At 44.0% G+C, this 26,565-nt stretch overlaps 2 protein-coding genes and 1 pseudogene across 2 annotated transcripts; all 3 read left to right on the forward strand.

The window, feature by feature from the left end:
- Nucleotides 1–2,412: 2,412 nt before the first annotated feature.
- LOC123033441 (vomeronasal type-2 receptor 26-like) lies at nt 2,413–14,589 on the forward strand. Its single transcript, XM_044450044.1, has 6 exons — nt 2,413–2,459; nt 4,098–4,389; nt 5,335–6,174; nt 6,775–7,002; nt 13,227–13,353; nt 13,688–14,589. The coding sequence occupies exons 1-6, from the start codon at nt 2,413–2,415 to the stop codon at nt 14,587–14,589; spliced, it is 2,436 nt and encodes an 811-aa protein (XP_044305979.1).
- A 1,893-nt stretch (nt 14,590–16,482) lies between these two features.
- Nucleotides 16,483–17,396, forward strand: LOC123033442 (annotated as a pseudogene).
- A 3,603-nt stretch (nt 17,397–20,999) lies between these two features.
- Nucleotides 21,000–21,935, forward strand: LOC123033479 (olfactory receptor 1020-like). The gene has a single exon (XM_044450083.1). The coding sequence runs from the start codon at nt 21,000–21,002 to the stop codon at nt 21,933–21,935; it is 936 nt and encodes a 311-aa protein (XP_044306018.1).
- The last annotated feature ends 4,630 nt before the right edge of the window (nt 21,936–26,565 follow it).

The following is a 26,565-nucleotide window of genomic DNA, read 5'->3' on the forward strand; positions in this document are numbered from 1 at the left end:
TGCTTGTCCTATGCAGTTTACACTAGCTGCCAATTGAAGTCCAGGCCCAATTTAAGGTGCTGGTAATGACCTATAAAGCTAAATGGCTCCTGGATACCCAAAGGAGCACCTTCTTCCTTATGCACCCACCCACCCCTTGAGATGTGAGGCACAGGTCCTTCTCCAGGAGCCTTCCTTGAAGATGATTAGGAGATCAGTTACCCAGAGAAGGTTCTTTTTGGCCAAGGTGCCCTAACTCTGGAATTTGTTCCCCAGTAAGATTTGCCTGGCACCTTCACTTTGTTCTTTTCAGTGTTAGGAAAAAACCTTTTTATTGTCCCATTATTTTAATATTTAATTGGGTTTATTGTGGGTTTTATTATTGAGGTTGGATGCAGTTCCTTGTTTTGTTTTATATATTTTTTTTCTCTTTCTTGTAAGCCTTCCTGAGATGCTTGCAGGGGATGGCCTATAAAAGCTTTTAATTAATACATAAAATAAACAAACTGTGGGTGGGACTGGTAGCCATGGCCCCAATCCACTAGCCACATTAAGCCCTCACACATGGTTTAAAGGTGAAGGACTGGAAAGTTTACAGATCCAAATTTATAAAGGGGGAAAGATTCTTGCAGTATAGTCCACAGCTATGCTCATAGTGCAGAGCCTCGAGGACCTTCAACTACTATTGTGCTGTTAAGATATAATCCATGAATAACGGCGATAAATAAGAGCTACACTATGAAAGTCCTCTGAGAGCATCCACATGACCAGAAGTCATTTGCAGGTATACATCATACTACATAACACAGTATACAATGTTAAGCATATGTAAGAAAGCAGGAAGGGGACAAGACCAGTTGCTCTACAGCTTCATCCAAAGGCTCATTGGCATTTTCTTTCTAGTGCTGTAACAAACAGGGTGGAGGACAATGCTACCCATTTTTTCATCCATTCTCATTCAATCTGATAGAAAAGAAATGGCTTTTTAAAGAAATTCAGCACTGAAATAATTTTGGAGAAAATCTTCTGACTTGGACTCACAGTAGGTAGATAATCAATGTGTCCAGTGTCCCACTTCTCTGTTGCTGCTGTTGTTGTGGACTGAATAACGTCATCTCTCCAGCATCCTGAAGTCTCATTAGCTTCATGCACTTTCATTCAAGCCCAGGGGAAGACATCATGAGATATTTCACCTCATGAAGCCTGGGCAGCTGCAGAGGTGAAGCCTGGGCATGAAGCCTGGGCAGCTGCAGAGATGACATCATGTTCATGATCATCATAATCATCAATTTCAAAAATGTCTATACCACCTGTAGCTGAAGTCCTCTGTGCAGTTCACAACATTAAGTCACCCATCCAGATTTCAACCAGTCCCAACCTTACTTAGCTTCCAAGCTGAGGTAAGATCAGGTACTTTAGAGAGCACCCAGAGAATGAGAGAGAGAAAAAGTGGGCGGGGGGACCTTCTTTTGTAAGGGAAGAAATTTTTCTGAAAATTTTAGCTCAGTGCTACCTCCAGTTCTTCTGGGGCGAGTCACAACAGTGGCCATCCAGAAGCAACACTGCCACCCCTGCATTGTGGGGAATGCAAAGTGGGGGTCAGCATACAGTTGGTCTTGTTGCCATTTTGCAGAGGAAGTACAACCACCAACAGAAGAAGCCATGTTACAGCCTCTGCCAGTGGTGAGCTCCACCTGTGAAAAATCGTTGGCAAATTTCTCTTTCCCCTGGAGACATTCAGTAAAATTAACACACACACCCCCAGAGAATTTTGAGACATCATTCAAACAACACTTTATGCATTTATTTCGTGCTTTCCATCCTAATAAGCCCAGGTGCCACTTCTGTCCCAGAAGAGAGACAACACCGAAGGAACATGTTATCTTCGGCTGCTTTGCTATCTAAGAGAACAATACTCTGGACAGATTATTATGCACCTTGATATAACCTCAAATAACAGTAATCTAAATGTATTTCCTGTCCAGGTTTTTCAGTAGCCATTGCCACAATCATCAACTGAAATAAGACTATGTGTCTTGCATGCCTGTGCCTTTCAGACTGGGAGACAAATGGTGGGGATGCTGCACTCCATCCAGCTTCTCTTCAGGTTTTACCTTGCAGAAAGTTCCTGTTTTGGCCAGAAGAAGCATCAGGAGTTCAGAAAATCAGGATGTTGTGATTAGGCTAACATTGAAGGATAATTAGTGAGAGGAAGCCCAAAGGTGGAAAAGGATTCACTTTTTGACTGCAATGATTTTCTTCTGGCTGTGGCTACCAGTTTTGTGGTTGGTGTTTGTGTCTCACACTGAGGGCAAGGGGCAGTCTGTTATTTGTGGTATGAATGAACCCCTGCACATCCCACATGAGTATTATCAACCAGGAGACCTCACAATTGGCTTGATGTCTTCCCAGTTCTTCTCCCTTTTTGACACAATGCTCTTTGATCAATCTCCCCATGATATGTTTGTTGAAGAACCTGTGTAAGGACTGCTTTATTCCCAGTGAAATGTCTTTTGTCAAATTAGGCTGATGGTAGAAACTATGATATGTGAATATTTCTCATCAGATAACTTTTGACAAGTTCTTATAAAGCTTAATTAAGAATAAGAGGTAGATATATCTATAGTTCTATCAATCTTTCCATCATTTATCTTTTCTCTATCTATAGATCAATATATTCGGGGGGGAGGATACACATCCTTCTGTAGGATATCTTATTCTTTTCTCCATCTTACCTTTCCTATTCTATAGTGCAACTTACAGGACATATGTTGGTCATTGGCTCCTTTGTGGTTTCCAAAATAGCCTTTATCCATCTAACTTTACGATAACTAACTCTAAGGATAGTTATTCTCTATCTCTCCCTCCCTTCAATCTTTATTTTTTAAAATTTTGTTTTATTCTGGATGGAGTGGGTTTGATCCAGGATGTGTTCTCCATGAAAGGGAGGGATATTACATGAGAGGAACAGCTTCACCTGAAGCTGTTTCCTGTGTCCAATTTCTCAGGTTCTCTTCCTCTCCTGACTGCATCTTTCATCCAGTTCAACATGGTCTTCTGACTCTCTGTGTAGGACTTTTAGGGGACTGGAGGTGCCACTTTGGAATGGTAGGAAGGAGTGGAGAAGTCCACTTACCTTAGGATAGCTGATTCATATAAATCTGGTTCCATATCTGCCTTTGAATTTAGTCTTTAGTAACTCGAGTTTATCCTCTGTATATACTTGAAGACAATTTGTATGCTCACATAGAATTATTGCAGACTTTCTCCTTTTCCACTATATTCTCTTTAGCCATTCTTTCACCATCTCTTTTACTATAAGTATATTTCCCATTTCAAATGTTGATGTGATTGTATTGACAATGCTGAATTTTCAAATATTAGGAACTTTGTAAACCTAGCTTGTCAGGGAATATTCAGGATGCTGCTTTCATAGTTATTGTTTTAACAGTGCTTTGACAGGAGAATCATAATTCATTGATTTAGATCTCCCCCCACCCTTCTTTTTACACACACGCGCAGACACACACAAAACCTTCTATTCTCATACACCAGTATCTCATCTTAGGAAATAATTGATATCCTAGATATCCTTTGTCTCAATAGAAGCAAGATTAAGGAGTTAGTTTCTTCTTCACAATGTAAACTTGAACTACAATATTTTAATAATTACACTGCTATTCATATATTTCTGTGAGACAATTGAACATTATTAGCTTTTTCCCCTTCCTAAGCACTACAGCTGTTTTTTCTTCTCTTTGAAACTGAAGGAAGAAGTGGAAGTTTTCCTGGACACAATTTTCCCTTCATGAAAAGCCAAAAATTGTTTGTATTTTACTTATCCCAAACACAGCTTCAGAAATATGAACAATCTGTAATAACAGTGAAAAGCTATTTTGTATCTCTGCTTCATAATTAAAAGTTGTTCTGTGCAATGTTTTACCTACCTGTTCTATACTCCTCTCAGTTCCTCAATGTTGTTAAGCTAGAGATGTTTTTACTTTAAAGATGTGTGGTTATAATAAAGTTCAAAATACCATGACACATTAGAAGGGACTCAGGAAGTAGTCTATGAAGTCTAGAATATGTATGTAAGTTGGCCGATACTCTCATTACAGTGTTGTGACAAAAAACTACCAGCATGTTCTGGCCTTGGTATTGGCCGTGAAGGAGGTCAATGAAAATCCCAGGCTTTTACTGAATATTACATTGGGATTCCACATCTATGACAGCTACTTCAATGAAAAGATGACTTACCAAAGCACCCTCAATCTTCTGTTTGGCCTGAAAACCATTGCTCCCAATTACAAATGTGACACACAGAAGAATCTGATAGCTGTAATTGGAGGACTTGATTCTGAAACTTCCCACTACATGGCCAGCATCTTACATATTTATAAGATTCCCCAGGTAGGATATGCATGCAAGGAATACAGGTTTTGCAGAAATAGAACAAAGAAAAATGTTTATTAAAAATGGAGTGTTGCTTGGGAAGTAACCTGCCAACTTAGAAATGTTAAAAGACAAGTAGAGGGAGTGGGGAACAGCTGGCATGGAAAGATCCAGGACAACTGCCACTCCAAGTCCCCAGAAATGACAAAAAGGGGCACGCCAGCTGTTGGGGAAGGGAAGGAGCTGAGGTTGATGACTTAGCCTGACTGCTATCAGTTCCCCAGCCTCCTTTCCTCTCCCTCTCTGGTGCTTTTTTATGGACATATGAAAAATGATCATAGAAACATAAAGACATAGAAACAGAATGAGTCATAAGGAGCCACCCAGGCCATCTAATCTGACTCCAGCCTCCAGCCAGCTCCACTCATGACATGCCTACTTTCATTCTTGAGAAAGATTTGTTTCGGAAAGTAACCCAATTGATGATATCAAATCCACTTTCCAATTCACCATTCTCATCCAAAGACACCTGATCACCCACATTATTGTTAAGTGAAATTCTCCGCAAGAAGTGACGGAGCTACAGTCAAAGAGTGTTTATTAATCACATTGTATGGTATCCCACTTTGAGCAACAACATAGCGAACTTCAAAATAGGCACATGGTAGGCTAACCAGCCTGTAATTCCTCATGACCCCTAGATCATCCAGAAAAATATATGGAATAAAGCTTGGGGGCAGCAGAGATCAACATTGCTATCCATCACTCCATGCCTTGGATGCACAAAAACCACTGACTCGAGATTTATGTGAATCTCAGCAAAGGGTGTTGGATTACACCTTACTTTGTTCTAAACTACCCTGAGAGCTATTGGACAGTATGGAATATTACTAACAACAAAGTTTATATTAATACTAATAGAAATTATGTCCTACATTCACCAATTTATTTGCACTTGCCTAGATTGCTTATTACGTATTTGGACCTATGCTGAGTACCAAGATCCAGTTCCCTTTCATCTACCGCACTGTCCCCAGTGAAGAATATCAGTATTCTGGGATTGTCCAACTACTGCTGCATTTCTTATGGACATGGGTTGGGATCATCACATTGGATGATGACAAAGGAGAGAATTTTATACAGATTTTGATGGCAATGCTTTCTCAGAATGGCATTTGTTCTGCTTTCACTGCAAGAATGCCATCCCTTACTAGTTTTTCTCAATTGTATGACAAATACTTCAACACTGGGATTCTGCTCCATCTTTTTAGCCACAGTAAATCCAAAGTACTTGTTGTATTTGCGGAAACTCTGTCAACATTGGGCTTGAAGTTGCTGCTAATACAGAATGAAAATATGGAAGGAACTCTGGGCAGAGTGTGGATCATGACAGCACAGTGGGATTTTCCAGCAGTGCAGTTTCACAGGAACTGGGATATACGTATCTTCCAGGGAACATTGTCTTTTGCAGTTCACTCCAATGAAGTGGCAGGATTTCAAAACTTCCTTCTGGCTTTAAAACCAAACTTATTAAATGGGGACAATTTTATCAAGGACTTCTGGGAACAGTCTTTCGACTGCCTATTTTCAGATGCTCATGAAGGTGGGGAGAGCCCTGGAACTTGCACTGGGAAGGAAACCTTGCAGAGCCTTTCTGGACCCTTCTTTGAAATGAGCATGACTCCCCAAAGCTACAGTGTATACAGTGCAGTCTACATTGTGGCACATGCCTTACATGCCATGTTTTCATCAGCTATCAAGCTCAGACTGGCAGCAGCACTTCCAAATCCCCAACCATGGCAGGTATTACCTTACAACCCTAACTTTACTATCATAAACAGGCAGATATACAGGATCACTGATTATTTAGTTTTTACAATAAGTGTGGATAAATTTCTGGGAGTCTTTGGAGTTACTTTGTTGTTGTTGTTTGTCTGCTTTCAGTGATCTGGTGCTTCTTACTTCATGGACTAGCCACCTGGTGCTTTATCCTTATCCCATCAAAATTCCATCATAAAACCTGCTTCAGTAATGGGGAGAGCCATTTCATTTAAAATAGTGTTCCAGGGGATTGTCGCTTTGATGGATCAGCTGCTGCAGCAATTCCTTTTTCCAGTGAGTCAATGAGGAGGAAGGCATGAGTCAAGGATGCACTGGCCATCAACAGTGTCAATGCCCCTTTGGTGGAAAAAAAGTGGGGAGAGTCATGCAGAGTGACAGGAAGAGGGGTGCCATTTTCTAAGATGAACAAAAGAGAGATGCCAGTGGGGTACAGCAGGAAAGCAAGGGGTCCAGGATTCCTCAAAAAAAGCAGCACCACTGTTCATATTTTGGAGCTCGCTACTTTGTTGCTCCCGGTGGGATTCCATATGATGTGATTAATAAACACTCTTTGACTTGTAGCTCCATCATTTCTTGCAGAGAATTTCATTTAACAACAGTGTGGGTGACCAGGTGTCTTTGGATGAGAATGGTGAATTGGAAAGTGGATTTGATATCATCAATTGGGTTACTTTTCCAAACAAATCTTTCTCAAGAGTGAAAGTTGGAAGGATGGATCCATGGGATGTACAAGCCAAAGAGCTCACCATTGATGAGGATACCATCACATGGCACGACGCATTTGATCAGGTTGGATCTGACTGCTGGTTCTTGGTACAGCCTGAAAGGATATGTTTTCCAGGGTCCATCCTAGATAGTTTATTTGTCAGATAATTCATTAAGTTATGCATGCTCTGAACAGGAGCAACCCTCCTTAATTAAATCTTCTACCCCATATTAAGGAAAACATAGATAGCTACGTTCTGATTCAGAAGCTCAGTTCATATGAAAATTTGCAAGTGCTGATACTCAAGCCCCCTGGCATCTATGAAAGTTTCCTTACCAGTGAAACTACCAGTTCCAGGCTGGGTGGGGACAATGGGAGTGTGGGAACACCACTTTCTCACTCCTTGTGCTTTCAGTTGTGCTTAAACCCTTTCATCCACACAATTAACATGACACTCCTGATGCTTTCTCAACTTTTGTACCTAATCTGCCTTTAAAATGGTATGAATAGAGGGAGAATTAGGAGAGATAAAATACTCTATTTGTGCAATGAATGTTATAGGAGTGTGTGACTGCATTGGGAGGGGACTGCGGGTCAAAGCCTCATTTTCCCAGCTTCTCCATGAAGGGCAACACACGAAAGCTGGTGCATTCACCAGGCCTTTATTCTTCTCTTACAGTTCCCACCGCATGCTTCCCACAGTGCCTTGCCTGCTCTGGCTCCCTTCCCCCTTGTCGCTATGGCAATGAGTTGTGCCATCCCGCAGTACCGCTGCCCAATCTCTGCTTGCAGTTTGCTCTGGCCTCCCTGCCAGCGGCTGCTGCTGCAGCTCTTCTTCAAACACACGTGTGTTTCTGTGCTCTTTGCTCTCTCGCTGTCTCTCACCGTCTCTCTCTCCTCCCCCCTCTCCTTCCTCTGCCACCTCTTTATGATCCCTCCTCATGCACCATTCCACCCAGCTCAGCTGTCCCTGCCTCAGTCTGCAATGCCATACAGTTTCACACTCCCTCGTATCCCCTGGCCACTGCTTCCCAGCAAATTGCTCTCCCCACCTGGACTCCCAGCCTCGCCCTGTTATCTTTGGTCTGGCCCTGTGGAAGGCCCCAGGAAAAGGGATGAGCCCCTCTGTCTCTTCACATACCCCCCCTCCAAGAGGGGATCACCATCTTCGTGTAAGGGCCAGGGACTCTGGCGGGAAATGAAATCAGCATTAGCATGTTGGCGACCATGCCTGTGCTGGACCGTAAAGGCATACCCTGCAATGCTAAATACGAATGAGTGAGGTGGGGATTGTCATCTTCCATCCTTCTTAGCCATTGTAATGGAGTGTGGTCGGTGACCAACATGAATGGGGCACCCCAGAAATAGTGTCTCAAAGCCAGAGCAGCCCATTTGACAGCTAGAGCCTACCTCTCTATTGTGGAGTACCGGCACTCTCGTTGCTCCAGCTCATGGCTCAAGTAGAGTACCGGATGTTCTCCCTGTGTCAGAACGGCTCCCAAGCCCACGGTTGAGGCATCGGTTTGGAGGATAAAGGGACGGGAGAAATCTGGCGACTGTAAAACAGGCTGGCTGAGGAGACAGGTCCTCAGTTCTTCAAAAGCTAGTTCCATCTCCTCAGTCCATATCAGGGCACAACTTTGCCTTTTCTTAAGTGCCTCTGTCAAGGGGGCAGCTTTGGAGAAGAAATGATGGATGAATCACCGATAGTAGCTGGCCAGGCCCAGAAACTGTTGTACTTCCTTCATGGTGTGCAGCCGTGGCCACTGGCTTAGCTTCTCCACTTTATCTGCCATAGGCTGTATCTGCCCATGACCTACAATATACCCCAAATAATGCACCTCCTGTCACACTATTCTGCAGTTGCATGGATTAGCTGTCAACCCAGCCTGTCTTAGAGCCACCAAAACTTGCCGGAGGTGATCTAGATGTTCCCCCCAGGTACGACTAAAAATGACAATGTCATCAATATAAGCCGCAGCACAATGGGACAAATGTCCCAAGACCTTGTCCATAAGCCGCTGGAAAGTCGTGGCTGCCCCATGTAACCCAAAGGGCATATATTTAAATTGGAATAGCCCTACTGGTGAGGCAAAGGCTGTCTTTTCTTTGGACTCTTCAGTCAATGGGATTTGCCAATACCCCTTAGTGAGGTCTAAGGTTGAAAGGAAATGGGCTTGCCCCAGAGGATCCAGCAACCCATCTATCCGGGGCATGGGGTAAGCATCAAACCTTGATACCTCATTGACCCTCCTAACATCAACACAGAAACTGACACTCTGATCCTGTTTGGGAACCAAGACTGGCTGACTCCTCCACGCACTCACTGGCTCCTCAATCACTCTTAATTGGAGCATCTGTCTCATTTCCTCTATTATCACTTGCCTCAATCATGGTGGGTAGGGCCGGGTTGGCACCCTGACAATGGCCCAGGGACTGTTTGTATATGGTGGGCTACAACCGTCGTGTGCCCAGGTAGATCAGAGAATACTTCCGTAAATTCTGCCTCCAAGGCCCTGACTTGTGCTACTTGAGTGGGTGTTAGTTGTGGATCAAGAGATAATTTCCCAGGGGCTAATGCCTGCACCTTGGGCGACTCAGCTATACAGTCTACCTGATGACTGGTACTCTCCCTTTCTCTTCAGGCCTTGAGTAGATTTACATGGTAAATCTGGGTCGAGCGCCGCCTATCGGTGAGGCGTATCTCATAGTCCATTGGCCCCACCCTCCTAATGACCGCGTAAGGCCCCTGCCACCATGCAAACAATTTGCCCCCTCCCGTGGGCAGGAGTAGGAGAATGTGCTGGCCAGTTGAAACATCTGGGGCTGGATGTGCTGATTGTAATAGTACGGCTGCTCTCCTTGGGCCTGTTTTAAATTACTCTCCATCCGCTGAGCTAGGTCAGTGAGGTGTTTCCTCATATCCAGCACATACTGGAGGGTAGAGGTGGGCTTTGGGACTGACGCCTCCCAATGCTCCTTGACCAGGTCTAGAATTCCCTGGGGGTGCCACCCGTATAGCAACTCAAATGGTGAAAATCCTAAAGAGACTTGAGGCACCTCCTGTATTGCAAACATCAAGGGCCCCAACAAAAAAATGCCATTGTCATGGGTAGGTTGACACAAACTTTCTAAGCATCTGCTTAAGGATCTGGTTAAAACGTTCCACTAGACCATTGGTCTGGGGGTGATAGACTGTGGTGCGTAAGGGCTTTATTCTCAACAGGTCCCACATCTGCCTCAGCACCTGGTTCATGAAATTAGTGGCCTGATCTGTCAAAATTTCCTTGGGGAAGCCCACCAGGGCAAAGACCCCTAATAGCTCCTGGACAATCACCCAAGCTGAAGTACTCCTGAGAAGCATGGCTTCAGGATAGCAGGTTGCATAGTCAATCACCACTAGAATATATTGGTGTCCCCAGGCTGACTTTTGCAAGGGCCCTACCAAGTCCACCCCAATCCTTTTGAAGGGCTCCCCTATAACTGGCATGGGTATTAAGGGCCCTGATGGGGATCCTTTCCTCTGAGTCTTCTGGCATTCTGGACATGACAAGCAGTACTGCTTGGTCTGAGCATACACCCCGGGCCAGTAGAACCTTCAGACAAGACTGTCGGTGGTTTTCTCCACTGCCAGGTGGCCAGTGGTAGGCAAGTCATGGGGTAGTCATAAAACGGCTAGCCTCAGGGGTTCAAGAATCACCAACTGCCACAGTTCACCGTGTCCTTCTCGCGCAGGTACAATCCTATACAGCAATCCCCCCGCAATCTCAAAGTGCAGGCCACTCCTTGCACCCTCTCTTGCTCCTGAGGGGTCCTGGGCTTGTCTCAGGCATGGACAAGAGGGGCATCATTTTGCTGGAGGAAGACCAGGCGCTTGTAGGAGGTATGCAGGGCTGTAAGTGTTACGTCTTCCTCCTCCCCTGCAAAAGCAACCTCTGAGCTCACCTCCCTCACCAGCTCTTCAAAATGGGGCCAATCACGTCCAATTATCACTTCATATGCTAAACTGGGGACAACCCCCACCTTCCCCTTTACTTCCACCTTAGCCCATTGAGTGGCATAAGGCTTGACATCCCCATGTATACATTTCACCGGTAGTACATCCACCAAGGGGCTGCACTGGGCTTGCCTAACCAGGGTGCAACCACAGCCGGTATCTACCAAGGCCTCAACTTCCTTCCCATCCACCCTGGCCTGAACCCACCAAGCTTGCTGAGGGGCGGTGCTCACCGGGGCAGACCACCAGGCTTCCACAAAGTCACACTCCATCAATGGACAGTCTTGCCGGAAATGCCCCTCCTTGCCACAAGTAAAGCACACTGGCTTCTGCTGGAATCCTCTTCCTTTCCCACTTGTAAGGCGCTGCAAAGCCAAGGGGGGGCCCGGAGCACATGCTTCCAGCTGGGAGACATACTTAAGCTTCATGCCCCTTCCAGTGGGTGTGGGTTCAGCAGGTCTTGCTCTCTCTGGGCCCTGGTTGCACCGGCCCCCAGGGCCTTTCTGCCTCTGACCCTCCTGCCAGGGTGGCCCTGGCCTGTCTCCTACATCTGGCTCTTCCGCAGCCACAAAGTTTTCCATAAGTTCGATGGCCTCCTCTAGGGTTTCAGGCCTTTGGCACCTAACCCAGTTTCTGGCTAGGGTGGGCAGGATGCTTATAAACTGCTCCAGCAGGACCAGCTCAGCCACCTGTTCCACACTGCGGACTGCAGTCTTCCTTTATCTCAGCCCATTAGCCCGAATCTTCTGTCCCAAGGCTCTGGGTGATGTGCCAGTTGCAAATGCAACCCCTCTCATCCGCTGCAAATAGGTCTCTTCCAAAACATTCAAAATCCCTAGAATGGCAGCCTTAACTAAATCATATCGGCCTGCCACTTCTGGGGTAAGGGTATCCACTGCTTCTTGGGCAGGACCCATGAGGCAAGGTGTCAGAATAAGGGCCCACTGGTCTTTGGGCCACTTGGCCACGAAGGCAACCCTTTCAAAGGTATTTAGAAAGGCTTCAGGGTCATCTTCTGCAGTCATCTTAGAGATCCGCATAGGCCCTGGGCACTTTCCTCCCATCTGTCCTACCAAGGTCTCAGATTGAGGGCTTTGTAGTCTCCCCAGCACTTGCTGACACTAAGAGCTTTGTTTCTGGAGCTGGGCAGTGAAAAACTGCTCCATAAGCTGCAACTGTTGCATTGCTAATTTCTGCAACAGGTGTTACAGCTCCTGGGCCTAGAGCAGGGGTCTCAAACTCAACTTACCTGGGGGCCACTGGAAGTAGACTCTGGGTGAGGCTGGTCCGCATCAAGTATTCCACCACCACGGTGGTGGTTAGCCGCTCATCCCGCGTCACTCCCGGAAGCTGGCCCTGGTGCCGCTGGCACTTTGAAGGCTGCAGAGCCCCTCCCCCATGCCCTGCCCATCCTGGCAATTGGCCTGCGGGCCGTGAGTTTGAGACCCCTGGCCTAGAGCATTTGCTGTTCAGCCCACCAAGCCATCCAGGAGTCAGCTGGGGTGGTGGGGGGGAACAGCCTGTGCATCCCCCTGCCGCCCTGTCCCTGGCATCTCCACCACTGTGACCGGGGGCTGCAGGAGGGGGCTCCGGGCCAAAGCTTCATTTTCCCAGTTTCTCCGTGAAGAGCAACACAAGAAAGCTGGTGCACTCACCAGGCCTTTATTCTTCTCTTACAGTTTCCACCACATGCTTCCCGCAGCGCCTTGCCCTTGCCCACTCTCTCCCTTCCCCCTTGTCGCTATGGCAATGAGTTGCACCATCCCAGCAGTACCGCCGCCCAATCTCTGCTTGCAATTTACCCTGGCCTCCCTGCCAGCAGCTGCCGCTGCAGCTCTTCCTCAAACACACGTGTGTTTCCGGGCTCTTTGCTCACTCGCCGTCTCTTGCCTTCTCTCTCTCCTCCCCCCTCTCCTTCCTCTGCCACCTCTTTATGATCCCTCCTCATGCACCATTCCACCCAGCCCAGCTGTCCCTGCCCCAGTCCGCAATGCCATACAGCTGCTCACTTGTTCATATCCCCTGGTCGCTGCTTCCCAGCAAATTGCTCTCCCCACCTGGACTCCCAGCCTTGCCCTGTTGTCTTTGGCCTGGCCCTGTGAAAGGCCCCAGGAAAAGGGTTGAGCCCCTCTGTCTCCTCACAGAGTGCTTCTCATGCGTATTTTTCATCTCCTGGAAAATTTGAAATTATTTTATGTACAAAATGATAACTCTGTCTTCCTGATATACCCAGTTTCTACATGGAACATCAACAGAGAAAAGCATTTAGAAGAATAGGTTTAGGATTTCCTTGCTTCTATTTATGCGCAGATGACACCCTCTTCAGTGTGCAATGATGAATGCCACCCGGGTTCTGTTAGGAAAAAGAAGGAGGGGAAACCATTCTGTTGTTATGATTGTGACCCATGTCCAGAAGGGAAGATCTCTAACCAAAAAGGTAGGTCTCACATTATATTATGATGTCTTCATTGATAAATGAATGGACAATGTTATGGCCAAACTCAAAGTTGCCATGACTGTTTGAATGATGCATTGCTCACAAATTATAAAGAATTGCTATATATTCATGGAGGGTTGGGCGGTTGGATTCCACATGCTACCTTTCTCCCACTCTGAGCATTCAGGTGAAAATACATTTGGTGGACACAGCTGTGCAAGTATGCACTTGTAAGTCCTCTTTTGTGGGATCAGAAACCTTCAGAATCCTGGAGAGGGTCTTAGCAACACATACCCATCTGAGAGACTGAGTTGTCATTCCTTCCTTTTTAAAGACATGGACAGCTGTATTGAGTGCCCAGACGACAAGTATCCAGACAGCAACCAAGAAGGATGCCTTCCCAAGCTCTTAAACTTTCTGCATTACGATGAAAGATTGAGCATCGGTTTAGTTCTTATGGCTTTTTCATTCTCCCTGGTCACAGCTTGGGTGCTGGGGACGTTCATCAAGTATCGAAGCACTCCCATCGTCAAAGCCAATAATCGTGGGCTCACCTACACGCTGCTCCTCTCCCTGCTGCTGGGCTTCCTCTGCTCCTTGCTGTTCATTGGCCGTCCTCAGCCAGTCAGCTGCCTCCTTCGGCAGACGGCTTTTGGCACCATCTTCTCAGTGGCTATTTCTTCTGTTTTGGCAAAGACACTGATGGTGGTTCTGGCATTTGTGGCCACAAAGCCAGGATCCAGGATCAGGAGCTGGGTGGGGAAAAGAGTGGCGGCCTTGATTGTTCTCTCCTGCTCCCTGATTCAAGCAGCCATATGCACTGCATGGCTCTGGACTGCTCCTCCGTTCCCAGATCTGGACATGCACTCTTTGGCCCAGGAAGTTGTGTTGTATTGCAATGAAGGCTCTGTCCTCATGTTTTATGGGGTCCTGGGCTACATGGCCTTTTTGTCTTTAGTAAGCTTTGTGGTGGCTTTCTTTGCTAGGAAGCTGCCTGATGCCTTTAATGAAGCCAAGTTCATCACTTTCAGCATGCTGATGTTTTGCAGTGTGTGGGTCTCATTTGTTCCGACTTACCTGAGCACCAAGGGGAAATACATGGTGGTTGTGGAGATCTTCTCCATCTTGTCCTCCAACGCTGGTTTACTGGGCTGCATCTTTTTCCCCAAATGTTATATAATTGTCCTGAGGCCTGAGCTGAACAACAAAGAACAACTGAGAAGGAGAAATATGTAGAAGTCTTTAATCTGGGTCAAATATTTACGCAAAGGCATGCATGAGAGTCCTTCTTTACTTAGCAGGAATTCTTAGGGGTCAAGAGTTTCCTTTTTTTGAAGTTCAGGAACAGTTTCAAGTCTTCATTTTTCCATTGTTCCAAAATCAGTAACATTTCCAAGTCTTCATTGTTCCAGTGTCCAAGTGGGATCAATGCCAAACTAGCTTATAATGCAGCTATATTATCTATTTGACACAATAATTTCTTGCTTGCTTTTGCATTAATCAATTACTTTTCTGTGTCAAAAATGGTTGTTTCAGTAATAAAATATTTCTAACTTCCAAAACAGTTATTCATATTTAGACAACAGATTTTAATGGGTCAGCATGGAAATCACTGGCTCCTGATCCCTGTTATTTTTTTACTGTGGTGGCCCCAATAACACTGTGATATCAGCCACTGAAACATCTGCAGCCCCAGATAGCTTTCCCAATCAGTTGTGGAAGGGCAAAGGGGATGAAACTCTGCCATTTTTGTAATTCCACAGAGAACTCTCACACCTATGATGCAAACACTGTCTGATCTGAATCAAAGTTTTTTTTTTTTAATGCCTGCACTTATTCCTTGTTGGTTATGAGAATTTTAGAGAAAACCAGAGAAGACATATTGGCAACTCCCTCTGTCCCCAGATTTCACTTTTCCCCCACTTTGCACAGTCATTGATGAGATTGCATGAACACAATGGCATATATATTTGGAAGTGAACAGTCAGAAGTAATCCATACAATAATGGAGATTGTCAGGGAAAGAAAGTGGCTGTACTGAACAAGTGCCTGGCCAAGGTAATGGGCTGTTTGAGGGCCAATAAACTGAAACTCAATCCAGATAAGATGGAGGTACTGTTGGTAGGTGATTCAGGTTTCTGGGTAAGTGACTTGGGCCGTGCCCTGGATGGGGTTGCACTCCCTCTAAAGAACAGGGTCCTCAGCTTAGGAGTACTCTTCAACCCAGAACTGTCCCTGGAAGCCCGGAGTGCTTTCCTTCAGCTCCAGCTGGTCCACCAGCTGTGTCCTTACCTAGAAGAGAACTACCTGGCAACAGTGATGCATGCTCTGGTTACCTCCCGTTTGGGCTACTGTAATGTGCTCTACATGCAGCTGCCCTTGAAGATGGTCCAGATACTGCAGGTGGTGCAAAATAGAGATGCCAGGATGCTATTGGGGACTGGTCATTATTCTCAGTTAACACCAGTTCTCTATCAGCTCCATTGGCTTCCCATTAAAGTCCAGGCTCAATTTAAGGTGCTGGTTATTATCGATCAAGCCCTAAACGGCTTGGGACCAAGATACCTAAGGGAATGTCTTTTTCCCTATATGCTCTCCAGCCCCTTAAGATGGGCAGCAGAGGCCTCCTCTGGGAACCCTCTTTGAAAGATGTCAGAAGACAGAGCACTCAGAAGAGAGCTTTCTCTGTGCTGGTGCCCCGACTATGGAATGCATTCCCTATATGCTTTTCAGCACCAGGTAAAGACATTTTTATTTGACCAATATTTTAATGTCAATCGATTTTAATTGTATATTTATTTAACTTATTTTAAATATGTTATTTTTAAATTCATTTGTGGCATAGCCAATTTATTTTGTTTAGGACTTATGTTATATATTGTAAGCCATCCAGAGACGTCAGTGATGGATGGTCTATAAATGCCCTAAATAAATAAATAAATAAATAAATAAATAAATAAATAAATAAAACCATGGCCCCTTTGGCAAACCAGCTACTGCACACACCTGAAAGGAAGAATCTGTAAGGTTGGTTCTCCCACATTTGGAGCAAGCCAGAATGATTGCAATTAACCTTTTGTATTCAAAATTTTGTTTCCTGCATATTCCTAGAAACTTCCAGAGGAGGAGATGTCTAATGGAAGTCTTGTGACTGAATTCCAGTTTCTTGGATTTTCCGACACCTCAGAGCTGCAGGTTTTGCAGTTTGTCATGTTCCTAACACTGTATCTGATGGCTCTGATGGGGAACTTCCTGATCATCACTGTCATATCCCTTGGTCATCACCTTCATACAGTCATATACTTCTTCCTGGTAAATTTATCTCTCGTGGATTTTGCTACCATCTCTGTCATTTTCCCCAAGTCAATGAGCAAGAGCAGGTCAATTTCTAACTTTGGATGCGCTGCACAGGTGTTTTTCCTCATTTCCTTCATGGCAATGAATATCTCCCTTCTCACAATTATTGCATATGACCGCTATTTTGCCATTTGTGACCCATTGCACTACACAACAGTCATGAGTGGAAGATCCTGTGTGCAAATGGCAGTCACTGCATGGATCAGTGGTCCCTATGGAACAATGAATGCTGCGAGCACTTTTGCAATCACCTTTTGTTCCAATGTCATCTATCAGTTCTTTTGTGAGGTTCCACAGCTGCTGAAGCTCTCCTGCTCTAATCTGTACCTCATAGAATTGACAATTCTTGCTTTCAGTACATGTTTGGTCTTCAGCTGCTTTATATTCATAGCAATGTCTTATGTACAGATCTTCAGAATGGTAGTGAAAATACCCTCTACGAAGGGAAGGAAAAAAGTATTTTCTACCTGCATTCCTCATCTAACTGTAGTATCTTTATCTTCACCTGTGCCTTTACCTACTTAAGACCAGTCTCCAGATCCATGTCTGAACTTGACCGAGTGGTTGCTGTGATCTACTGCATTGTGCCACCAATTATGAATCCAGTCATTTACAGTATAAGGAATAAAGATATCCAAGCAGCTTTGTGGAGACTGATTAACAAAGGCATCACCCAGGTTTTTTAAATAAGTTCACCCCACATTAAACTTGCTGATGGATATGCTGGAATGGGTGGCTTAATGATAACCTACCTGGGAATTTGAACTTAAACAAGTGTGCAACAGTAAGAGAAAGTTACTGGGAAAAAATACTGCTCTTAATCCCATTTACAAGTATAGAATTATAGAACTGGAAGAGAATTTGGGGGTTATCTAGTCCTCTTCTGCTCAGTGTAGGATCTGCAAATAGGATGCAGCTACAGTATCTCTGATAGCCTCTGTTTAAATACCTCCAAAAAATTACTGCCCCCCACCACCACATGCTGAGACAGAGTCTTCTACTGTTGGTTCCCTCTTATGATTAATGTTCAGCTCAAACATGTGGAAAAGAGGGCGTTTGCATGTGTTCTAATTCTGGAAAATGAGGCCAATGGCTATGCTATGTTCAGGGAGGATGCTGGAAAAACAAGAGAGGGAAAAAAGTAAAAGTAGAAAAAAGGTGTTCACCATCAGTTTTCCCTAACTATGCAGCCACTTCTGCACATCCTATTCTCTATTCTATCCACATGGTTTATCTGCCTTGAGAGAAATAGAATTTCCTTTGTGCTTCTTCTATTTTTACAGAAACCATAATCAAGGATTCAGACAGTGGAATCTCAACTTGTTGTGATCCAAACCTTCATTGTTGGACTATTTATTTCCCAAATTAGATGTGAGTGGAATGCAAAAGCAATCCAGTGTTGGCACTGATGATGATCACATTGCTGTCATTGAATAAAAGATTTTAAATATGTTTCATAGCTTGTTAATTTTAATAAATGGATCCTTACTTTCTCTCATTTTGAATCCTTTCCAAGTATGCAACACAGACGCCATTCTGGGTCAGAAGAACTGCTATGAGGAAGCCCTCTCCATCATCACCACCTGAAGTAGTGAGGTCCGCCCATGCCTTTACAAAGTGCAATGGCCACTTTGAAGTTCCCATGTTCTGGGTAGTGTCTTTGATACCATAATGTACAAAGAAAGGAAATCTATTCTAGCAATGTGTGTTTCCTCATATGCATATAAAGTAACACAACTGGGGAAATGAAATTCATGAGTACTTGCAGAAATGACAACGTTTTTCAAACTGAGTGATGACTATTACAAATTGCTATGAATAATATAGATAGCTTCATTTTTTTCTTATTTTGAATATATAAATAATAATAATAACACTTCTTTTCTAAGCTGAAAATTTAGTTGCTAATGGTTAAAAAGTTTCAGATCATGTTTGCAACAATCCACCATAGAGTGAAGCATGATCCACTGCTCACAATAGGTTATTGCTTTGGTCAATAGTCAGCATACAACTTTGTCCTGTAGGTCACATTTTCAAAGATGAAAAACTGTGTGCTGCGTTGAATACAGACAGAGATGTTGTGTGCCCACAGTCGGATGAGATTCCCAGGCACGCATGGGAGACCAAGGGCTCTGATGGGAATAATACCTTAGAAGAAGAGGAGTTAATCTTCGTCCCAGTAGACGCTCAGAGTTCTCACTCTGAGGTTGGAGTTGTTGATGCTTGCAAGGTTCCAGGTGGCAAACCACCCCCAGGGGGCCAGTCTGAGACAGTGGTGGATCAAAGCACTTCAAGGACAAGCATGCTACCCTCAATTATTGTGGGAGTAGTAAGACCACAGGTGTGGCCCCTGTTCTGGAGCCTCTTACAGACTTTTAAGACCAGCATTGTGAGCTATTTAATGCACTGCAGTCTGTGCCAGGTCACAGCAGAGCTGCCCTTAGGTTCAAACATTTGCCATCTGAAACCTGTAAAGAAAATTCCAGTGCAGATTTAAGAATATAGGAAGTTAGAACTTATTTATTTATTTAAAACTTTAAAGATTGTCCCTTAACATAGCATCAGGATGGTTTAACAGTAAGACAAAAGACAGAATAAAATACAGCAGTTTAAACACAACTTAAACTTGTGAGCACACACTTCACACACATACACACAGCAGCAGGGAGAGAGGAAGCTCATTAATCAAAAAAACAACAACTCCCTGGTGATGCTATTTGTATGTCTCCACAGTTCTCCTCAGCACATTTCAGTAGCATCTTCACTTATACTGAGTTTTAAAAGCCTTGAGCTGAAGTTAAAAGGAGGGAGAGAAGAACAGCAGCCTGTGTTGGTGGGAATGAGTCAGGAAGTCTCCTCTCTATCAAGATCTTTTCTGGGATGTGGTTTCAAAATGGGCTACTGCTGAAGTTCCAAAATGGAACAAGAAGTACAGCTCTGAACAGGTAAGACTATAATAAAAGGTATTCACACATGCATGTATATATCTTAAACATATGCAGTGGTTTAGTTGCTTATTTCATGGGCTCTCGAAAAGAGGATTAGAAAGGTGAGGTTGAGAGAGGAATTTCCCATGGAAATCTCTTGAGTCTCTAAATTCAAGACTGAAACTTACTCTTGCCAGTCCAATGCCCAGTTCATGCATGCCTGTTCCTCAACTGATTGCTGCACCAGGATCTAATGACCAACACATCAAACAGTATTGACAGTCTTGTCACCATTTCGAACAAAATGCAGTGCAATAAAAACCATTCACATATTGATAGAGGTACACAGTAGATACAGTTGAAATTCTGTGACAGCTGTTTGCATGCTTATTATTTATTTAAATTTGCTGACTGGCGGGCTTGTTTGTTTTAATGACTGCACTGATCTGAAGTCCCATGTCTGATTGGAGATGAGGAAAATATTGTTGAGTTCATATTTTAATGAGTCTTATCTACCAAAACCTAACTTCCAAATCAATATGAGAACTGGAGTGCCGTTATTCTTCAATAAACACAATATTCCAGGTTTAGTAATTTTTTCTCAGAACAAAATATAGAAACAAAAATGTATAAAGTAGAAAAAATTAGTGTAAGTGAAAAAATACTAGTACTCTCCACTGCAGCTTTCATAGAGTACTTTAAAAGAGCAGCACATTGGAGTTTTATTCTTCTCTTTCTTGAAAGATCCCCCAGTTCCACTTAAATTTAATTTACTTTTTCAGAACTATATGTTGTTCCTCTACAATGATTGTTGGCATGTATCTTATCATTTTTAAAAATCAGAGAAAAGGTTAACCCAGTTTCAGTGATATTAAGCCAACTAGTTAAATAGCATGCAATTGCTATGGATTTGGCAGTCTTTAGTGGCTTGTAACACTCACGGTGTTACAATTCCTGAACCGTGAACAATTGTCATTAAGTGGCCTTTTGCTTCTGGCACCATAGGATCAATCATTTCTTTCTTTTTCTTTCTTTCTTTCTTTCTTTCTTTCTTTCTTTCTTTCTTTCTTTCGTGTCTCTCTCTCTCCCCCCTCTTCCCTCCTTCTTTCCCCTCCCATCCCATAATGTCCCATCCTGACCCATCACTTTGACAAATCCAGGGAAATAGGGTCTGAGAGAGTTGATAGGGTCAAGAAACAATTGAGATGGGAGAATGAGATAATTTATGGGAGAAAAAAAATATAGGAATGCTGTCAAAACATTTGACTTGTTTTCATATGGCTACTTTATTTCACAGCCCACAGGGTGGCACCAAAGATAAGAGGAAGAAAATAAAAATGCTCCCCCAATATCTCTTCACAAATGAAGCTTCCATGTGAGAAGATGTGCAATGGGACAGCTGTCACTGAATTTGTGCTACTGGGACTCTCCAGCAACCCTGATGCCCACTTCATTCTCTTTGCTCTCTTTCTTTTCATTTACTTGGTGGCCCTGGTAGGGAACTTTCTTATCCTTCTCCTGATCAGTTTGGACAAAAGGCTTCACAACCCCATGTATTTCTTCCTGGGAAATCTTGCGGTGGTGGACATTGGTTATATAACCAGCACTGTTCCCAAGATGCTGCTCAACTACCTGTCTCAGGACAAGAGCATCTCTCTGGCCGGCTGCTTCACCCAGATGTTTTTCTTTATCTCCTTTGGTGGCATTGAGTGCCTTTTGCTGGGTGTCATGGCGTATGACCGGTATGCTGCCATTTGCCATCCACTGCATTATAGCATGCTCCTGAGCCCCAGAGTCTGTGCTTGGCTTGCAGCAGCTGCTTGGATTCTTGGCTTGTCTAATTCAGGTGTGCATTCTGGTATGATGTCGCTTTTATCATTCCGCAGAAGCAACATTATTCAACACTTCTTCTGTGACGTCCCACCATTATTCCAGCTCTCCTGCTCTGACACTCAGGTCAATCAAATTACTACCTTTGTATTAGGTGGGGGTGTAATCATGGGCTCATTCTTGGTTACCTTAGTGTCTTATGTGTACATTGTCTTGGCTATCCTCAGGATACACACCAAGGAAGGGTGTCTCAAGGCATTCTCCACTTGTGCCTCTCACCTGACTGTAGTTAATATTTACTTTGGCACCATCATTTTCACTTACATACGTCCCAACTCCACTTACTCCCAGCAGCAGGATCGGGTATTGCCTGTGCTCTATGGAATCCTAACCCCTATGTTTAATCCACTCATCTACAGCTTGAGGAACAAGGATGTGCAAGGGGCTCTCAGGAAAGTCATGCTATGAACTCAATGGGTATCCAGTTAATTGGTTTTGCAAGATCCAGGCCCTTTTCCCTGGATAGGCTTTGTTCTTTATGCACAAGATAATTGCAAGTGCTGTTTCAGTTTGAATGGCAGTGAATGGATATTTATCAATATCTGCTAACATTAAACAATGTTATTTAATGGTTTGATTCACATGCTGTTATTCACAAAGCATAATTTTTATTGTTGGACCATGCAAAAGGATGCAGGCACTAGCAAACAGCCATTCTAAATTGTTCCTGTTACGTAAAACTCTCTGAGTGCTGCATAAACTTGATGTACCAATACAGGAAGGAATGAAATAGAGGAATTTCTGTGCAATTCAGTGTCACTTCGACTGACACAGTTTAAGGGCATGGACAGTGCTTTAATTTTTCCCCCAGTAATATTTACATGAAACCCCTCCCAGCAATTTGATGTGGTCAAGTTAGCTGGGGTGGGCAAGGGCCATTACTCCTTTCCTCTGTCCTCCATTTATCTTTGAAGCAGAACTAAGGAGCCAAACACTAGCTTGAGTAAGAACATTTTGTATCCACCAGCTCGTATACATAGGACTCTATCCATTGTTTCAGTCTAAGATTCAAAGTTATGGATTGCAATAAGAAAAGGGGAAGTACTCTACTTCAGATTCAAGCTGCAACTCTCACCAGCTCTGGAAGGTCAAGATGAGGGGACTTGATGGGTGATATGCATGACATACCAGCCCAGACTGGCAATAATGTATGATGAATTGGTTATCCTTTGAACCACCCATGGTGTTATCTGGCAGAAGTTTAGGGCAGCAAAATTGGTTTAACAGAATGATCCTCCAATGGGTTTCCCAGGAGACACAGTAACCAAATCTATCTATCTTTTTCTGCACAACAGTTGTGAACCTTTTCTGGCTCAATGCACTGAATTTTTCATTTTCCTTTTCTATTTTGGTGATTGAGATCTTGGCCAGCCAACTTTCCTGATCCCCATTTTGACAGCTCAAAGAAAATCTAGTGGGGGGGCTCACAATCTGATTTACAGGAGACATTGCTGTTGACAAGCAAAAGGATGATTCCTTTTAAACAGAGATTTAGGCAAGGATATTTTGCTTTTGCTTTTGGAAAGGAAATTATGCATTTCTGAATGGAAATAGTACCTTTCCAGTATTTGTTCAAAAGGGAGCCTTATTTTGACAGCTAAAGTGATAACTCCTGTAAATGGAGAGGCTCATTCTTTCCATATTTTTGATCACACAGAGTCTTTGGACCAACTGGAAAAGAAAGACCACTCTTAGGACAGTGAGGTCCAAGAGGAGAGGAGAGGGAAGAGGAGAGGAGAGTGGAGTACATCCTGTGTGAAGAAGGTGTGAATCCCAATATGCTATTCAAACTGAGATAAACAGAATAAAGATGGGTTAAATTTTCATTCAGGGTCAATTTAATACCTATCTCATTAATTATCCTCCCACATATTTTGGCCAAGCTGTAACAGTCCTTCATTGGGGTATGTGGTCTGCAGGATGAGGCACTGATCATCAAACAGCCTATGGCTCTGAGTTATGAATAACCAAAGGAAACATTCTGTGTAAAACAAATGTAATAGCTTCAAAATGTGCTGGAACTTTTCCTTAGTACAAAAAACAGAGTATAATAACTGATGGAGATATGTCCCTCTTTCCCTTCACAAACACTCCTCACACAGAGATCACTCCTGTCCTCTCTCATGCTGTCTATCTTTGTAACAGAACTAAGGAGCCAAAGGGTAGCTTGAGAAGGAACACTTTTGCATCCCCTAACCAGAATACACAGGACCCTATCCATTGATTCAATGTAAGACAAACTCAAATATATGGATTAGAATAGAAAAGTGGAATGCTCTACTTCAGATTCAAGATGTGACTTTCACCAGCTCTGGAAGGTCAAGACAAGGGGACTTGAAGGGTGATGTGCATGACACACCAGCCCAGACTGGCAATAAACTACAATGGATTGGTTATCCCTTGAACCACCCATGGTGATAACTCATAGAGGTTTAGGGCAACAAAACTGGTTCAACCCAATGGTCCTCCAGTGGGTTTCCCAGGGGACAAAGTGTCCAGATCAATCTATCTTTTGTGAATCTATTCTGCCTCAGTACACTGAGTTTTCCATTTCCCTTTTCTTTTTTCTGATTACAATCTCTGCTAACCACCTTTCCTGATCCCCATTTTGACAGCTCAAAGGGAAACTAGAGGAGGACTATTGCTGGTTAACAATCCCATTTACAGGCATTATTGATGCTGATACATCTCAAAGGGAAAACAAAGGTTTAGTCAAGAATTCTTTGCTTTTTTTTTGAAAAGGAATCTATGCAACTATGAATGCACACATTACCTGTCCAGTTTCTTTTCAAAAGGGAGCCTTATTTTGACAGCAGCCAAAAGGAGTAACTCATGTAAATGGAGAAGTTCATTCTTTTCCATATTTCTGATCATGCAGAGTCTTTTGAGCAAGTCGTAAAATAACCACATTCTTAGGAGAGTCAGGTTAAAGGGCAGGGCAGGGCAAAATGGATCATGGGTTCAGGGGATGTATATCCCAGCATCCTGCTCTCATTAGCAAACAGCACTCAGGCCACTGGTATGTCTCAAAAGCTTTACCTTTGACCTGACCTGCTTTACCTTCAGTTACACTGATCAGAGTTCAGCACCTGAGAATTGAAAGGAACTGAAAGGCAAGAAGCCAATTGATGTCACATGAGGAGTTTCTTTCATCAGACATTACAAAAATTGATGCAGGTTGAAGACATTGTTCAGTGGCGGCCACTTCTCCAAGAAATGCATAGTCTTCAGTGCACAATGGTCCCTTGGATGTGTTACTGTCACACCCCAGCAACCTCAATGTGCAATGTGCCTCCAGAGCCTTGGGCACCATGCATGAGTTCCAGATTTAGGCTTTCCTCTCCTCCATCAAGAGAATATGGTAATGAGCCCCATGCTCTTCTTTTCCTCACCCCAATTAGTTCTGTTGGTCTCAGTGGGTTTAAAATGAACAGCAAAGACATGTGGCAATTTATTTATTTATTTAGAATATTTATATGCTGTCTTTTTCGCAGTGCCTCAGGACGGCTTACATAAATAAATAAAAATAACAATATAAAACATGATAAAAATAAAATTCCAGACCCACCCTGGCTGCAGATTAAAACAAATATAGCTAATATTTAAAAGTTATTAAAATATTGTTGCAATAAAAAGACCTTAGCCTAGTGCCGAAAAACAAATGACTGCGCCAGGCAGACCTCTCTGGGGAACGCATTACATAGGTGGGGTACCACTGCAAAGAAAGCTCTCCTCTGGGTACTTTGCTTCCTAATATCTTTCATGGAGGGTTCACGGATGAGGGCCTCTACTGCCGATCTCAGGGGGCGGGAGGGCAAATACGGAAGAAGGTGTTCCCTTAGGTATCTGGGTTCCAAGCCATTAAGGGCTTTATAGGTAATAATCAGCACCTTGAATTGAACCCGGGTTTGATGGGAAGCTAGTGAAGCTGGTAGAGGACTGGGGTTATATGAGAATAGTGCCCAGCCGCCTTCAGCAACCTGGCTGCTCTATTTTGCACCATCTGAAGTATCCGGACCGTCTTCAAGGGCAGCCCCACATAGAGCATGTTACAGAAATTCAACTGGGAAGTAACCAATGCATGTGTCACTAATGCTAGGCAATCGTCCTCCAGGTAGGGATGCAGCTGATGGATTAACCGAAGCTGAAGGAAAGCACTCCTCGCCACCGCAGTCACCGAGCTTCCAGGTACAGCTCTGGGTCAAGGAGCACTCCCAAGCTGCAGACCCTGTCCTTTAGAGGGAGTGCAACCCCATTCAGGGCAAGGTGCAAGTCATATTAATGACCTATCATTTTAATCATATTAATTAATTATTAACAATATTAATGACCTAGCCTATCCAGAAGGATACCATGGTCTATGGTATCAAAAGCTGCTGAGAGGTCCAGGAGGACCAACAGGGATGCACTCCCCCAGTCTCTCCCTGCATAGGTCATCATACAGGGTGATCAAGGCAGATACAGTACCATACCCGGGTCTGAAGCCAGAATGAAATGGGTCCAGATAGTCAGTTTCATCCAAGAGTGCTTGGAGTAGTCCCGCCACCACCCGTTCCAACACCTTGCCCAAAAATGGGATGTTGGCCACTGTTCTATAATTGGTGGCCATCTCTGGATCCAGGGATGCCTTCTTTAGGACTGGCATGACTACCACCTCCTTTAAAGAAGCAGGCACCCAGTCGTCCCTCAGAGAGGAGTTAATCTCCAGGATCCAGGCACCAATCCCGTGTTTGGCTTTGGTAGCAGCCATGATGGGCAAGGGTCAAGTAAACAGGTGGTGGGATGTACTTGTCCAAGCACTTTGTCCACATCATCAGGCCACAATAACTGAAATTCATCCAGTAATATCTGACCCTAGAGGATCTGAATCACTTGTAGAGTCCAGCTTGTGACGAATCTGAGTGATTTTCTCCTTAAAGTGCTGGACAAAGTCATCACAGTGGGCCATCGAGGGTGGTACGGGAACTTTCTTAGGGCCAGGATGTACCAGCCCATGTTACCACTCGAAAGAGCTCCGCTGGACAGCACTGTGAGGAGG

The sequence above is a fragment of the Varanus komodoensis genome, unplaced genomic scaffold (assembly GCF_004798865.1).
Source record: "Varanus komodoensis strain SLA01 unplaced genomic scaffold, ASM479886v1 scaffold62, whole genome shotgun sequence".
NCBI lineage: Eukaryota > Metazoa > Chordata > Lepidosauria > Squamata > Varanidae > Varanus > Varanus komodoensis.